Here is a 14,221-nt window from a genome sequence, read left to right as displayed (position 1 = left end):
GGAAATAGGATGCCTGGAAATTTCATAACTTTGGAAACTTTCTGGGGAAAAGTCAATTAGCAATTGAAATACAAGAAGAGTTATTCAGCCTTAGCATACAACAGTCACCTGTGGAATTCAACCCCCACCCAGATTTTTTAACCCCTAAATAGCGTAGTATATAATTCAGTAGGCATCGGTGTATAAATTTCAATTTGCTAAGTATCATACGGACTATGTACAATCTTCTATCCTTTTTACAAAGATATTTAAATTGGGCCATAAGAACAGCCAAAATATATCATGTATGCACAGTGGGTCTAAAATAATAATCTTTTGATTCTTCGTGTCATTCTTCAATCAAAAATAAAAGTCACATGTTGTGGAAAAGTCACTTTTTGACTGCTATCTCCGGAGTTCACATGAGCTCGATCGCATTCTAAAGAAAGACCCAGATCTTAGATTCACAAAATCTAAAGACCACCCCAAAAGTTCTCTGTGTCTACCATTCCTCACACCCAAATATAACGTAAGAAATTCAACGAGCCTTCTTGCACAATTTTCCTCCTGCCCGGTAGATGTGCGCCGTCGTCAAGGCGGTAGAAAGAGAAGGGAATGGTAGTGATAGAGATGGTGTACGGTCTATAAATATGAAGTTGTGGGTGTAAATGGAAAAACTCTGAATGTATGAAGAAGAGAGAAAACCATCTTTAGGTTTCTAGACTAAGTGCTAGGAGCAAGTAGGAAGCATATAAAAACAGGAAGGATTTGACTGCTTCTAACACCGCCCACGACTATTACGTAGTCGTCCTACATAGTAAAAAGACCCTATTCTCTGTAAAAAACCAGTTTATCCTACAAAACAAACCCCCCCCCTCCCCCCCCCCTCCCCATTTTTTGTATATAAAACGAAAATCAAAGCTACAGGTTACTTCAACTGGCTATTAAGCCTACCTACGCTACCCACCATTGAAATATCGTTTTCCCGAGAGGCTTTATAAAACCGTCGGTAGCTAAAATAGCTATCGGGATTTTAATTTTAATATTACTAGCGGCGACTTCTTCACGAAGGCGATAATACCGAAAAGTAATATGTTTTATTACAATGTTAAATTCCGGATTCGACGCTAAAGCAATTGCTCTATTATTATCTAAAAGAACAGGAGTAGGCTTCCTATAAAACCTTCAGTACTAAGCTCTATAAGGAATTAATTTAACTGGATAACTTCTTATACTTCTAGAGCTTTGGTAAAATATTTTCTCTTAGTAGTAGAGAGAGTAATGTAGATATACTGTTTGCAGGCGTAAGTTGCGGAGCCATGATATCATAAAATCTACTTCAGCCTTCATGAAGCAGCAGTTGGTCTAGACCTAAACGGGCTATGATCGCACCTCTGTCTGTTCTGCTTGCATATCCAAGCCCCATAGGTCGTTTTGTTTCCTAGAGCACGCCACTTAGCCAGTTACTAGGAAGAGATAGAGTGAACCTAGGCCCTTGGTTGCTCTTCTAAAAGGCCATGTTCAAAGCCCCACGTTCTCACCCTCAAGTTTATTGGTTTCCTTTGAACAAATTCACCGAGCCACCGTGAGATTGCACAACCCGGCAAGGATCACGAGAATTTCGTGTGGAATAGTTACCATTTCATTTTCTTCTTCAACAGAGTGCGACTCAACAAATGCAATTGACAACAAATTAATCAAATAGGTCGAATCCTCACTAGTTTCAGCTTGCGGCCACTATTCATCGTCCTTTTCTTGTAGCTTTTCAAGAGCATCGCCTAATGAAATACGAGCTTTGAGGGCTGCCTTTGTCAGATCATCAGCAACTGATTGCAGCTTTTCATCTGCACCGGTGCCACTTTTCTCAGCAATTGTCGAGAGTAATCTTCCATAAGCCTAGCAGTCTGTAGCAATCCGTGCCTTAAATAAAGTGTTGGCAGGAGCTATCTCATAGTTTTGTTGAATGAGCATCTGTATCTCCGGAGAGAGCCATTCCCACATATAACCCCCGGTCCCACTGATATCAATTAGCATGGCATCTTTCCTGGCATCAAAAACAATATTTAAGGGTTTGACGTCAAGATGACTTGGGCCTCTCTTGTGCAATGATTCTAATGCTCTTCCGATCTGTAGAGCCCATTGCAACAGCAAAGAATCATTTTAGACCTCAACATCCTTAATGATTTGCTTAAGCGACCCTCCAGGATAGTACTCAAGAAGGAATCCTATAATAACTGCTAGTATATCGGTTGACGGGCTGGTCTTGTACGGGTTCTCCGATACAACTAGGCCAAATAGTTACGCGATGTTTAGCTCTCCGCGGAGCTATGCGAGGGTTTCAATCTCGTCCAAGATATAATTCGTGTCTCCAGGCTCATATACAGGATGGTCGATCGTTTTGTAAGCAAACTTAAGTTGATTGATTAAGACCGTGGAGACTGTTGGAGCGATAACCTCAACATTCTGCAGACAACTAGCCTCAAATGTTGGTAGACACCTGGCTCGGTCTAAAGTCGGGTACGTGACTCTCTTTAGATCTTCCGTGATCTTGCAGCACATTTAATGGGCAACTACAATGAAAAAGTTTGCTGTGGTTTGATACCCATCCCGGATCGTGATCGAGTTTTGGCTCTGCTCAGTCAAACTAAAAGTAATCATTGTCACAGTATCCTCTAAAAGCTGCAGTTGACCGAAATCAGCCGCTTCAATAAATCTTTGAAACGTGGACCGGCGTTGGAAATAGCCTAGATCCAGTATCGATTCCGGCAGAGACCAATCAACGACAACTTTGATCCACCATAACGAGCCATTGTTGGGGAATAGTAGGGTCTGTGATAGACGGTCGCTATTCCAATCTTGATATGATTTGAATTCCAGCTTAAAAGAGGAAAGGAGAGTCTTTTCGGGCATTTCTTTTGAGTGAGGGAAGTGAGTTCTCCTTTTGTCAAAAGGAAAAACAAGATTTCTTAAGATAAATTAGTAGAAAAGGGAGGGAAGGGGTGATAGTTAAGTTGTTGTTTGGATCACGTATTCACAACTTGAAAATGACGGATCTTATATGTCAAACCTCAAATATGGCCCCCTAGGCCATAAACAGGAACCTTGGTTTTTGTTATGGTCTAGCGGAAAAGTACGCTGTATTTCGTTCAACACTAGATCCTAGATACGGACTATCTTATCATCCGATGCTAATACAAGTCGGCTTCTATCTGGTGACTAGGCAACCCCGGAGACAAAACCAGTATGCCCTTCGAGAGTTTGAAGACAGGGACTCCAGCTCTCCATTACCACAGGATGATTCAAAACCCAAACTGCTTTTTCTTCCTGAAAACCTCCTCTGGTGAGGCTATTGGATGGGCTGAAGAGGAGAGATGAATAGTATACCTGTACAGGACTACTTTCGATTCCTGTTCTGTGATATTGAATGAATTTATAGGCATCTTGAGCTTGTCCTAGGAGGCCATTAAGCTCGCTCTCCTTCTTCCCAAGGCGAATTCTTCGTTAGAAACCAGACTTATTTATAAGATTGTAATAACATACCTGAATTAAATTTTCAAGCTTCTGCATAGATTGTATGCCATGGGAAACACGTCCTAAAATGCTCAGAAATTCGAGCCAATGAAGGTACTTCCGCTCTAGAAACACATCTATACGACTCCCATCATCCTTGCTCAATCCAGAAGTCATATTGTGCGAACTAGCTTGAAGATGGTCCACCCAGTAGATACAGGCGTATCCAGCCATTGCTAGTAGATTTGGGCTATGTTCGCTGATATCCTGGGTGGTAATTCCTAAATGGTAGCCATCAGAGACATTCCGTCTGAGCGTCTTGAGAACAACCTCCAGAGATTGGGAGAATATTGCGTGATGTTCGCTTTTTGACCCTCTAGGGAGTATGTCAGTAAGTACCTTCTGGAGTAGGAAGTCTTTATCAGATTGATGAATGAATGCTACCGTGTTTTCTCGTATTGTCAGGAATGACCCACATATAGCGATAATCTTGGAGAGTGCATCAAGGTCATCAAAACCACCATTTCGCCCTTGAAGGAGAGACCCTAGCTCGCTAAGCGTAACCGGGCGATATACCGTTGACAAAGTACCCAGGATCTGCTTGCAGAGCTTTGCATCTTCTGATTCGCGAATCTGGTTCATCATTTGGTGGTAAAGAGCATCAAGTCTAGGCGGAAACATTGCTAGCTTCTTCCTTACATGCCTCCGTGGTGTTTGATCAAGATCCTTCCACACCAAGGCAACCCATAAGAAAGTGCCCTGTGAGTTCGAAAACAGATGGCGATAAACCTCGTCTCTGGTTACAGGAGTGTAGTCCTTTTTATTCGTAAGTAAAAAGACCTTATGACGAATGAACGCATTGATAGCTTCAGACACAGATGCCTCATTCAGCTCCAATGAGATCGGAGCTACCCGGGTAGCAGACTCGAGACGCTCAGTAATATCATATTGGTTCCGGCTAGAAATAACCCATTTAATCTCTCGATGGGTTATTGATGTTTCAACAATCAGATCCAGAAGGTTTTGACGGCCATATAGACATTCATATGATGCATCAATCACAAGATGAACAGTTTCCAAAGACCAGTCTTCGAGGATTTGCGCGAAAATAGAGACAAGTACACTCCACGCATTGTTATCTTCAAACAGGGCTTTTCCCGCAGAGTCGTATCGAGCTCGCACATAGCGGAGAAGTGACCGGTTACTTTCAACTAGTATTTATATCAACCCACGCAGGATAGACGTGGCGCTATTGATTCGCATGTCGGTTGCTTGACAAAAGAAGAACGATATAGTCGCATGGCTCTCAGGTAATCGTGTTATCTCTTCGATAAACCCACACAGAAGCATTGTCTTGCCTTTTCCAGGATTACCCCTGATCCATAGGAGGCGATTGCTTTGGCTTTCTTGCCATTCTTTGAATGCATTGTTGTCAAAGATCCAGCGATACGAGTCTTCGAGCAGCCCCCCGTTGATCCTTTTGATACGCTCTTTATCATAATATGGGTCCGTCGTTCGTAGGTCCCGCAGACATGCTTGATCTCATGATTCCATTTGTCCTAGGGTGGTTTCCAGTTTAGTTACAGTCTTCGAGATGACCATTACACCTACCGATCGTCACACTCCCAATATTGCCGTGTATCGCCCCAGCTTGAAATCCACGATTCAAACCGTCGTGAGAAATGTTGGTTGCCATTATTGTTGTTCGATGATGTTGAGATGATTGTCAAGTTGGGGATTGGATCTCCCGGGTTCAGGTCTACCCCCGCTCTCAGGTGATCCTTTATGATGAGGAAGAATTTGACGACGTTATGATACCTCGCATATGCCTAGCGAGCATGGCTGCTATAAAGCTATCGCCATCGTTAGTAAAGACGCAAGTACACCGTGACGTAGTATCTTGGCTCTAGTGGAGAGAAGCGCTCATGATAGACACAACCTCTGGGACAAATTCTAAATGGACGAATTGAAAGGTTCAAGAAAGTTACAGCCCCACCGACCGAGTATTGAACTGTGACAAAACATTTCAAGATCTCGCAGCAGGCTAAGTCAAATAAGGAGTAGCGTGTTTCAGAATAGAGTTAAAAGAAAGCAAAAAAAGCGAACAGTGAGGTGAAGCTGATTTCGAGCGGCTCTGTACCATTGACAATGCATTGGATGAAGTTCGGAGAAACTTCATTGGTGTTCTCAAAGTTTGGAATGATCCGTCGGCCGGTGACTCGGCCATTTTGCCAAGGGATGGGTTTCCCAAATGTAAGTCTTCGCAGTTGAATAGGTCAAAGTAGTTTCGGAGCTGTATCACTAAAATGTTGCAATTTCCGTGTGCGACGATAGCAAGCCTGTGATAACCCATCAATAAATCCCTGGACCCTATGTCCCTAGAGTTAGTTATCTACAACACCAGGAAAACTCCTATTCGGAGATACCGACCTGACGTTTGATGGTCAACGTAAAACCGAGAAACGTGATAGCACGTACCACAAGTCAAGAGGGAAATAAACTGGTTATCCCTATTATCACTTCTCTCCCAGTCTCACATTCTCTGCTCCAGCTTAGGCCTATATGCATTACTAGTAGAACAATCTTCGCCGCAGACACGGTTCGCCGCAGACACGGTAAGGTCGAGGCTCTAATCTAGTGGACGAGACAACACGAGAAGGACCAAGCTAGAGAGTAGCAAGGCCCTGGCCAGCAGTGCATGTACTATAGTCGGAATCTGCATGACTGTCTTGTGGTTAATGTGCAAGAACAACGGGGACTTCAGTTGACTTTATGCCCGGGTGCTTACTAGATTAGCTCTGTGCTGTAGGTTCCAACGTCATGAAGCCAGCTATCTTGCGTTGCCTAAAGAGAATGGCTTAAATTCAATAAGATATCCTCAGATAACGTTGTCTCTCCCAGGAACCATCAGTCTCCGGGAGCCTGATACTAGCTCCTAGAAACCGGATGGATGCTCCTAGGAACAGCACGGGTAGTCCCAGGAGCCCCTAAGCTCCCGGGAACCTATAGGTGGGCCCTAGGAGCGAAGGGCCGGTAACCGTGCCAAGCGCCCAACCACCCATCCTGGGTAGTTGGTGCGCCCCACCAAACGCAAAATTCCCACCAAACGGAGAATTTTCAATTTCTCATTCAATAAAAATACTGTTTACATGTAACCACCATGACTATCTATATACCAATTTCCACTTTGACTATCTCTTGCCGCCATTGAAGCTTCATGCTCAGCTTCTAATAAATCCCTTGCTTCCTGGGCCCGTTGTTGGGCTTCCAATTCTTTGGCCTGTTTTGCCTTGTAGCCGCTTTAGCTTCTTAGCATCGGCATCCTGTCTTTTAACCATCATCCTATTTGCACATATAGGTGATAGGACACTGCCTTTAGTCCTAAGAAGCGATTTCCCATTTTTTGGTGTATTTGCAGTTGATTTGTGGAACTGAGCCTTCTTCAAAGAGGCCTTTAACAATTCAACCTCTTGGGACAAAAGCGTATTTGCATCTGCACTCCGTCGAATATGCCTCTGAACACTTTGAGATAGATACTCAATCTTCTTTAGATCATTGAGAAGCTTAGTATTAAGCTTTCTAACCCGCTCAATTGTATCTGGTGGTGAATTGGTGGCTGAGCTTGTAAAATCGGGGGGGGGGATGGCGTAAGAATCATAAGGGGAGAGACCCTTCAGCTTCAAGATCTCTTTGGCGTAACCGGCCCTTACATTTTTTACAAAAATTACAGACCCTCGCAAGGTGGGACGACCCGATTATCTTCACCTCCCATAGATATATTACATGATTGGCTTCGTGACACTCAATATGTGTCTATCTTGGACAGCGTACCACACAGGCCAGGAGACGCTTTTTCTAGATCTATAGGGGCCTCAAAGCACCCCAAGGTAGGATTACCCAAATACACAGATCTCCAAGAATACAGTACCAGAGACGTCCATGAGGTAATCATGTCGAATTCGCAAATCCGTCTTTCGCTTTTTTCATCAATCTTGCCCACAGGCCAATCATAGCAACTCCATTCTAAGCATGCGACTAAGATTAAAGATTGCTTTCGATATGAGTGCTTTGGGTATCTCGAGTATTGCATGGTTATGGCTCTCCCAGATCAGTAGATCAAGGCAGCATTTTCTTTGAAAAACTATCTAATGCTGGCATACTATCCTTTAGAAGGATAACTGAAATCGCAGATTACGTTTACTAAAGAAAAAAATGACAACTGATGTGATGAGGCTGTAATATATTATATGGTAAAACATATATGGAACATCACTTTACTTTCATTAATTACTTACTACGCTATCTTGTTCAACTGTGGCGGTGCGGGCATATAATTGTAATGTAACTATTTTTTACTTGTAACAGGATGGTTGTATCAAGTTTTCGTCAGAACAGCCCGCGAGTTGCTTGTGTTTGCCTTGTTACCTTCCTAGAAATGACGAATTGATTATCATTCAAAGTTTTATCAGTAAGCCCATTTAAAAAGGTGGCTCATCATGCTTCAAATTTGCTGCGCTAAAGTGACGGGTGTCTGCACCTCGAGATTAGCGTACAAAACGTTAATACCTTGAATGGCGAGACTGTAAATTGGCAGGCATGAGAGCCACCTGAGTGGTAGATCTTATACTCTCGCCCAGCTAGGGATCTCCCGAGGCTCTGACAAGGAGCCTAGTTTCCAAAGGTCGGCACATAATCGGATTCCGTAGCTGAAAAGCAAAGTTTGTACAAACAAATAATGACCAAGCACAAATAAGACACTATTGATTGAAAAACATGATTCAGTTGCCATTCCGATTAGCCCGTGATCTGGTGCATCCCTGAGAAGGCTTCAATTCCACCCAAGCCTGTCGCAGGAACGCCATATCTATCTCCGCGAAATGAGGCCCAATCTGTCTTAGAGTCAGATTCTGGCTCTTGAGCTCACGTAGCTTCCGTGTGTCCTTTGCATTAAGCCTCTGGCGGGGTTTGTAACTGCTCAAATTATCTGGATGCTGCTGAGGCGGTTGGGTTCTTGCCTTGGCTCTAGTGAGGGGTCCGCGAGGGCTGCTAACAGGGGTTTGATCAACACAAGATAGGTTTTCATCGCCGCCTTCTTCCTGTGTTTGTAAATGACTCTCACACTGATGTTCCGCGCTAACAGTTTGGTCGCAGGCAGACATAGAGGTGAGACAATCTTGCAAGACTTTCCTCTTCTCGTTCGCTTCATTGACAGCACAGTGTCCAGGAGGCTGACTGGCAAAGCTTGGGGTGGGAGGTTGCGGCTGTTCTGTGCCATTGACAGACATTTTTGTGATTTCGCCCTCTTCTGGTGGGAGATTGAGTGAATTCAGCTGAACAGCAGCTGATCACAAGATTGGCGTGCATCCTCCTTGTTGAATTCAAAAGGCTCGATGAGTCGAGGATCAATTGCCTCAAGACCTGGTGTTGTTGGCCCCGAGCTGAGTGGAAAACCTGCCTCCGAGAAGCATAGTTCCAGTGAGTTGCTTCTGCTGCTCATGCTGGATTTGTCACACATACTATGGCGGGAAGAATGTTCCTGATTTTCTCCGACAAGCGAAAGCAAGGCCGGGACGGTGGTAGATGATTTTTGTTGGATGCCTCAGGCATCACATGTAGGATAGACCAACTAGATAGTCTTCCTTCCACTCTCACCTTCTCTCTCTCCCCGTCCATCCAATTGAATACTGTTTTACCTGCATACATACTATCATTGTATTTGCATCAGGTTATGAGCCTCTTCTGCTAGCTGGACCACTAGCAACTCTTTTCTCTGAAGCCATTTTCAACTGGAGACTTTTGACGATCTGACCCCACTGTGGACCCACCTCTGTGTGTGACACAACATTCAGATCCAGCCAATAACATCTAGGAAATCCTTCGAGCCCCGCCGGCAAAAGCTCCGTTTAGCTTTAACATCCAATCATGGCCGACACCGAGACGGACAACGAGGGGGACACCAACCCTCACCCGCTTGATGCATCGACCAACCCATTGGAACCCCAGATCCCGTCCTTTACCAATCCGATCCAATTCACACAGGATGACAGTGATAGTGAGGATGAGGACAACACACCGCCCCATCAGGGACATGGTCTTCCAGCGATTGCAATGACCAAAATCCAGAAAGTTCGGACACTGGAACACAATGACACTGATCCAAGTGGTTGGAAACAGGCACTGGCTTACCAGCTGATCCCATATGCATTGGAATGGTTGTTAGACAGCAACATTCCCAGACCTCACAAGTCGCATGCTTCATTCGGAAGATGGAAGTACTGGTCTCGCTTGGTTGCTAGCTGGATGTACAACCAGATCGACGTCACCCTACAGAACAAACTACGCAACCTGTCCAAGATGCCTAAATATGCCGATCAACTGTATGACGAACTCATGTCAATGACACAAGGAAGTGATCGGATGCAGACAGCGTTTATCGAGATGCGGAAGTTCGACAAGATGAAACGATCGGACTACAACTCGGCAAGCGAGTACATTGAGGAATACCAGCGACAGTACCACGTGCTAGCTAGATTCAAAGCAGCACCACACCCATCACACGGCTTATCACAAGTTCTTCAAAACATTGAACTGGAAGTCATGAAAGTACAGTTCATTAGGGAGGAAGTTGCAAGTCTGGAGCCTAAGAAACTCACCCTCGACAAGGTGGAGGAGTACTGGAGAGCACTTCAAGCAGCAGCTGACATGGAAGGTGTCGCTAATGCTACTTACAACAACAATGCCGGCCGAGGCCGAGGCAATGGAAGAGGTGGTCGTGGAGGAAACCGAGGTGGCCGAGGTGGTCAAAACAACAACGGTCACAATGACGACAACACCCAATCCAACAAAGATACCAATGCCGTCGAGGATGATACAGCTACTGCTAAAAAGAAGAAGAAGAAGGGTCTTCGCAAGCAGCCTGCCGATGGCAAAGACATTCATGAATACGCAAATGAGATGCGTAATGGCACACAAAAGGATGACAACAACATGTGCTCATTCTGTGGCTTTGGACCACACACTGCGAAGAGATGTGCCTATCTCAGTGAGAACCCTCCAGTTTCGTGGGAACCGTCCGGCAACCTCTGGGCCTATTCAAAGGCAATCCAGAGAGCCCAACGTCAAGATGGACAAAACAATATGGTTGTTGCAGCTGCCAATTCTGTTGATAGGAGGAACGATTGGTTGCTTGACACTGGATCTGACAAGACATTGACGCATGACATCGAAGACTTTCACACATACCAACTGGATCATCCTGACACTGCCTATGCGTACAAAGACTACTCTGGCAATAGAGTTGTCACGCTAGGTCATGGTCAAATCATTGTGAGAACTGCTCTGCCAGGGAGAAATGGTAAGACGCACTCGTTTATGACAACTGGTTACTATACTCAAGGAGGACACGGCAAGCTATTAGGCATGCAAAAGCTTCTTGAAGAGCAAGACATCTCTTATGACACACGTACTAAGTATCTCACAAATGGTGAGGGTGACATTGTGGGGTATGGAGATACATCAACTGGTGTCCCGTACCTTGTCAGTCCAAAAGACGACGATGACCCCAATGAGGTCAAATCTGACATAGATTCCGATTCTGATGATGAAGAAATTGGATTCGTGAACAAAGTGACTGCGTACGAGATCCACCGACGTCTCGGACATGCTGGAAAAGCACGAATTGCCTCCACATTACAACATGCTGAACAGCTAGGTGATGATGAACAATACGGCACGGAGCATTTCGACTGTGATGCCTGTTTCCAAGGTAAATCAAAGCTCAAAATTTCTCGTCAACCACAGGCAAGGGTGCAGGATGTGGCATGGAAATTCCACGTAGATACACAACCAATGAAGCCTACCGGACCAAATGGAGAGAACTACTGGTTGCCAGTCGTCGACGATGCATCTCGACTGATCGAGGGAATCATGTTGAAGAACAAAAGTGATGCCTACTATAAGCTTACTGCGTTCTGTGAGAAGATCAAATTGCTCACTGGCAGATACCCAGGCATCTGGCGAATGGATGGTGGCACAGAGTTCAAAGAGTTCATCAAATGGGGTGAGAAGCATGGTATGACTTTCGAGATCACACCACCATACACTGCTGAACCAAATGGCACTGTGGAGCGCTTCGGTGGACATATCAACGACATCCAGAGAACGATGATTATTGATGCAAAGATGACGGAAGAGATGTGGCCATATGCGACAGACACAGCCATCTACATCTACAACAGACTGATCAATCCGAAAACCAAGATCTCGCCGCTAACACATTGGCGTCAAGAGCTCGAGATTCCAAACGCAGAGCCTTCTTTGAAGCACCTTAAACCATGGGGAACAACTGCATACGTTCATATTCCGAAGCCTAAGAGGATTCAGGCTAGGAAAGCAGCACCCAGAGCATGGAAAGGAAAGCTCGTTGGTTATGAGGGGGACGGTGGTCATGTTTACAAAGTATGGGATCCAGCTACTAGGAAACTAGTGGTATCTCGTGATGTTGGCTTTCCACAACCCGGAGATGACGATAACGATGATACGGGATCAATGCTAGTCAACGGAGTACCTACTGATTTGAAGGACCTCGGAGAACCAAAGCAGTATCTGAACTGTGCACTACACAGAGACTATGACAATTGCACGATCACTATGTCTCAGGAAGCCTATATTCAGAAGGTTCTACGTACTGCAAATGCAGGTTCTGGATGGAAGGATACACCATTGCCAGCCGCATGGAGAGAGTCACCTGCCAATGCATCCAATGTGCTAGATGACGATTCATTTGATCAATATCAATCAGTTGTCGGCATGTTAAACTGGCTAGCAGTCAAGACTAGGCCAGACATTCGCTTCGCAGTTACTCGCTTGCAACATCGTTTGGCGAACCCTACATTTGAAGACCTTCACGCCATGCAACACGTCGTCAAGTACCTGAGACATATGCCTGACGTTGGCATTACACTTGGTCGTACGCCAGAACTTCGATTCTATGCGCATGTGGACGCATCTCATGCGGACTGGGAGGATAGCAAGTCAACCGAAGGAAGTATATGGTACTTCGCCGGCTCTCCAGTCATATGGACTACAAAGAAGCAAACCATCACTGCCAATTCGACCACTGTCGCAGAATGGTGTGCACTAGATCAACCTACTCGGGATGCAATGTGGCTAGGCAAGATTGCTCGCTCGTTTATGCTGCCAGAGCAGCGTCCCATTGAGATTCATACAGACAATATCAATTCGCAATTGCTGCTCACTAAGAAAGGTGGCAAATCCGCGAATAGATGGCTCGATCTACGATGGTTCTTTGTTAAGGATGCTGTCGCACAGGGACATGTGGACATTAGACGAGTGGACACGAAGAAGAACGCAGCTGACGGTTTTACAAAAACATTGGCAAAGGAGCAATTTGAGACTTTTGTTGGTTTGATCGGCATGATTTAAATGCATATTTGAAATGCATGATTTGCAGGATTTTACTATGAAAATCAGAATTCGGGGAGTTTGATGGAACATGGTCTATGAGGGGGATGTTGGATGCCTCAGGCATCACATGTAGGATAGACCAACTAGATAGTCTTCCTTCCACTCTCACCTTCTCTCTCTCCCCGTCCATCCAATTGAATACTGTTTTACCTGCATACATACTATCATTGTATTTGCATCAATTTTTCTAACACACAGTGCTCACGTTCATGACGTGAAGGTAGGTAGTGATGGAATTGGATTTTCTTAGGACGCTCCTCTTCTGGTTCTGTTGAACAGCTTTGTGCCTCCCCCTTGCAAGCGCGCTTTCTCTTATTGGGTAGCTTTGGATTTTGCCATATGGTTTCTTTTAGCCCATGCGCGTCGTGCAAGTGATGCCGAAGGTCACGCTCACTGTTCAAGGTTTGAGAGCATCCGCATAGCGGCTTTGTCTGACAATTCCGAATCCTAGCCAAGTGCTGCCCTTCAATGTGTTCCCTCAGGTTATCACTTCGCAGCTAGTATCACAAACTGTCCTCCGCAAAAAGCTCCGGGTCCCATAAGCAAAAGGGGCAGTAACCGGGGCGAATGATGGTATAGCGATACATGATTACTTCTTAGTGCTGGGTTTGCTACGACTGGAGATGGGTATCACAACGGTCCCTCCACTGACTTGATAAAAACCATTCTATGCATTTATAACAAAACCGCATGCTTGAATCTGATACTTGAAGGTCAAAAGCTTTCTCACGGCGGACACATTCGTGAATGTGGGTACTTCTATCACATTTCCTCAGACTAGCAGAGTTAGCAATAGCCGTGTCATTGAATAGGGGCACTCACCTTCCAATATTGATTTGGCAACCTTTTGCAGGACAAACCCCTTGAATTGGGCTTTCATTTGGGAGGTATACCACATCAAAATCACGGGTACATTGTGTTTGTCGATCATAACTAGTAATTCAGGTATTTTTAATTTCTGCCAGTCTAAAATAAGGCAGAACTCAGGCTTTCAAGGCATCAGCTCTGAAAAATCAGGCATATGACCTTTGGCCGCTCTGCCCCTTCGCACCCTGCTGTGTTGGTCGGTGTGGGATGGAAAGGGCGGGGGCTTGGGAGGACACCTTCGCCTTGGGGTGGCACGGCAACCTCGCAGCGCCCGCTATGCTCCACACATGACCAAAACAAGGTATCACTGCAGACTGCAGTGGTTGGGGTCTGGCGGAGGATCTGCATTTGGCTGACTTCATCTCACCAAAGCCTTCGC

General features: G+C 45.2%; 2 protein-coding genes across 2 annotated transcripts; one reads left to right on the top strand and one right to left on the bottom strand.

Moving 5' to 3' along the window:
- Nucleotides 1-8,267: 8,267 nt before the first annotated feature.
- Nucleotides 8,268-8,774, bottom strand: Pdw03_8420 (Polynucleotidyl transferase, ribonuclease H fold; the record flags this gene model as incomplete). Its single annotated transcript, XM_066101961.1, has 1 exon — nucleotides 8,268-8,774. One exon carries the CDS (start codon nucleotides 8,772-8,774, stop codon nucleotides 8,268-8,270), a length of 507 nt encoding a protein of 168 aa, XP_065957044.1.
- Nucleotides 8,775-9,411: 637 nt separating this feature from the next.
- On the top strand, nucleotides 9,412-12,933 carry Pdw03_8419 (uncharacterized protein; the record flags this gene model as incomplete). Its single annotated transcript, XM_066101960.1, has 1 exon — nucleotides 9,412-12,933. One exon carries the CDS (start codon nucleotides 9,412-9,414, stop codon nucleotides 12,931-12,933), a length of 3,522 nt encoding a protein of 1,173 aa, XP_065957043.1.
- Nucleotides 12,934-14,221: the final 1,288 nt, after the last annotated feature.

This window comes from Penicillium digitatum, chromosome 3, assembly GCF_016767815.1.
Source record: "Penicillium digitatum chromosome 3, complete sequence".
NCBI lineage: Eukaryota > Fungi > Ascomycota > Eurotiomycetes > Eurotiales > Aspergillaceae > Penicillium > Penicillium digitatum.
The sequence above is the reverse complement of the archived record's forward strand: the minus strand, read 5'-3'. Positions and strand labels throughout refer to the sequence as shown.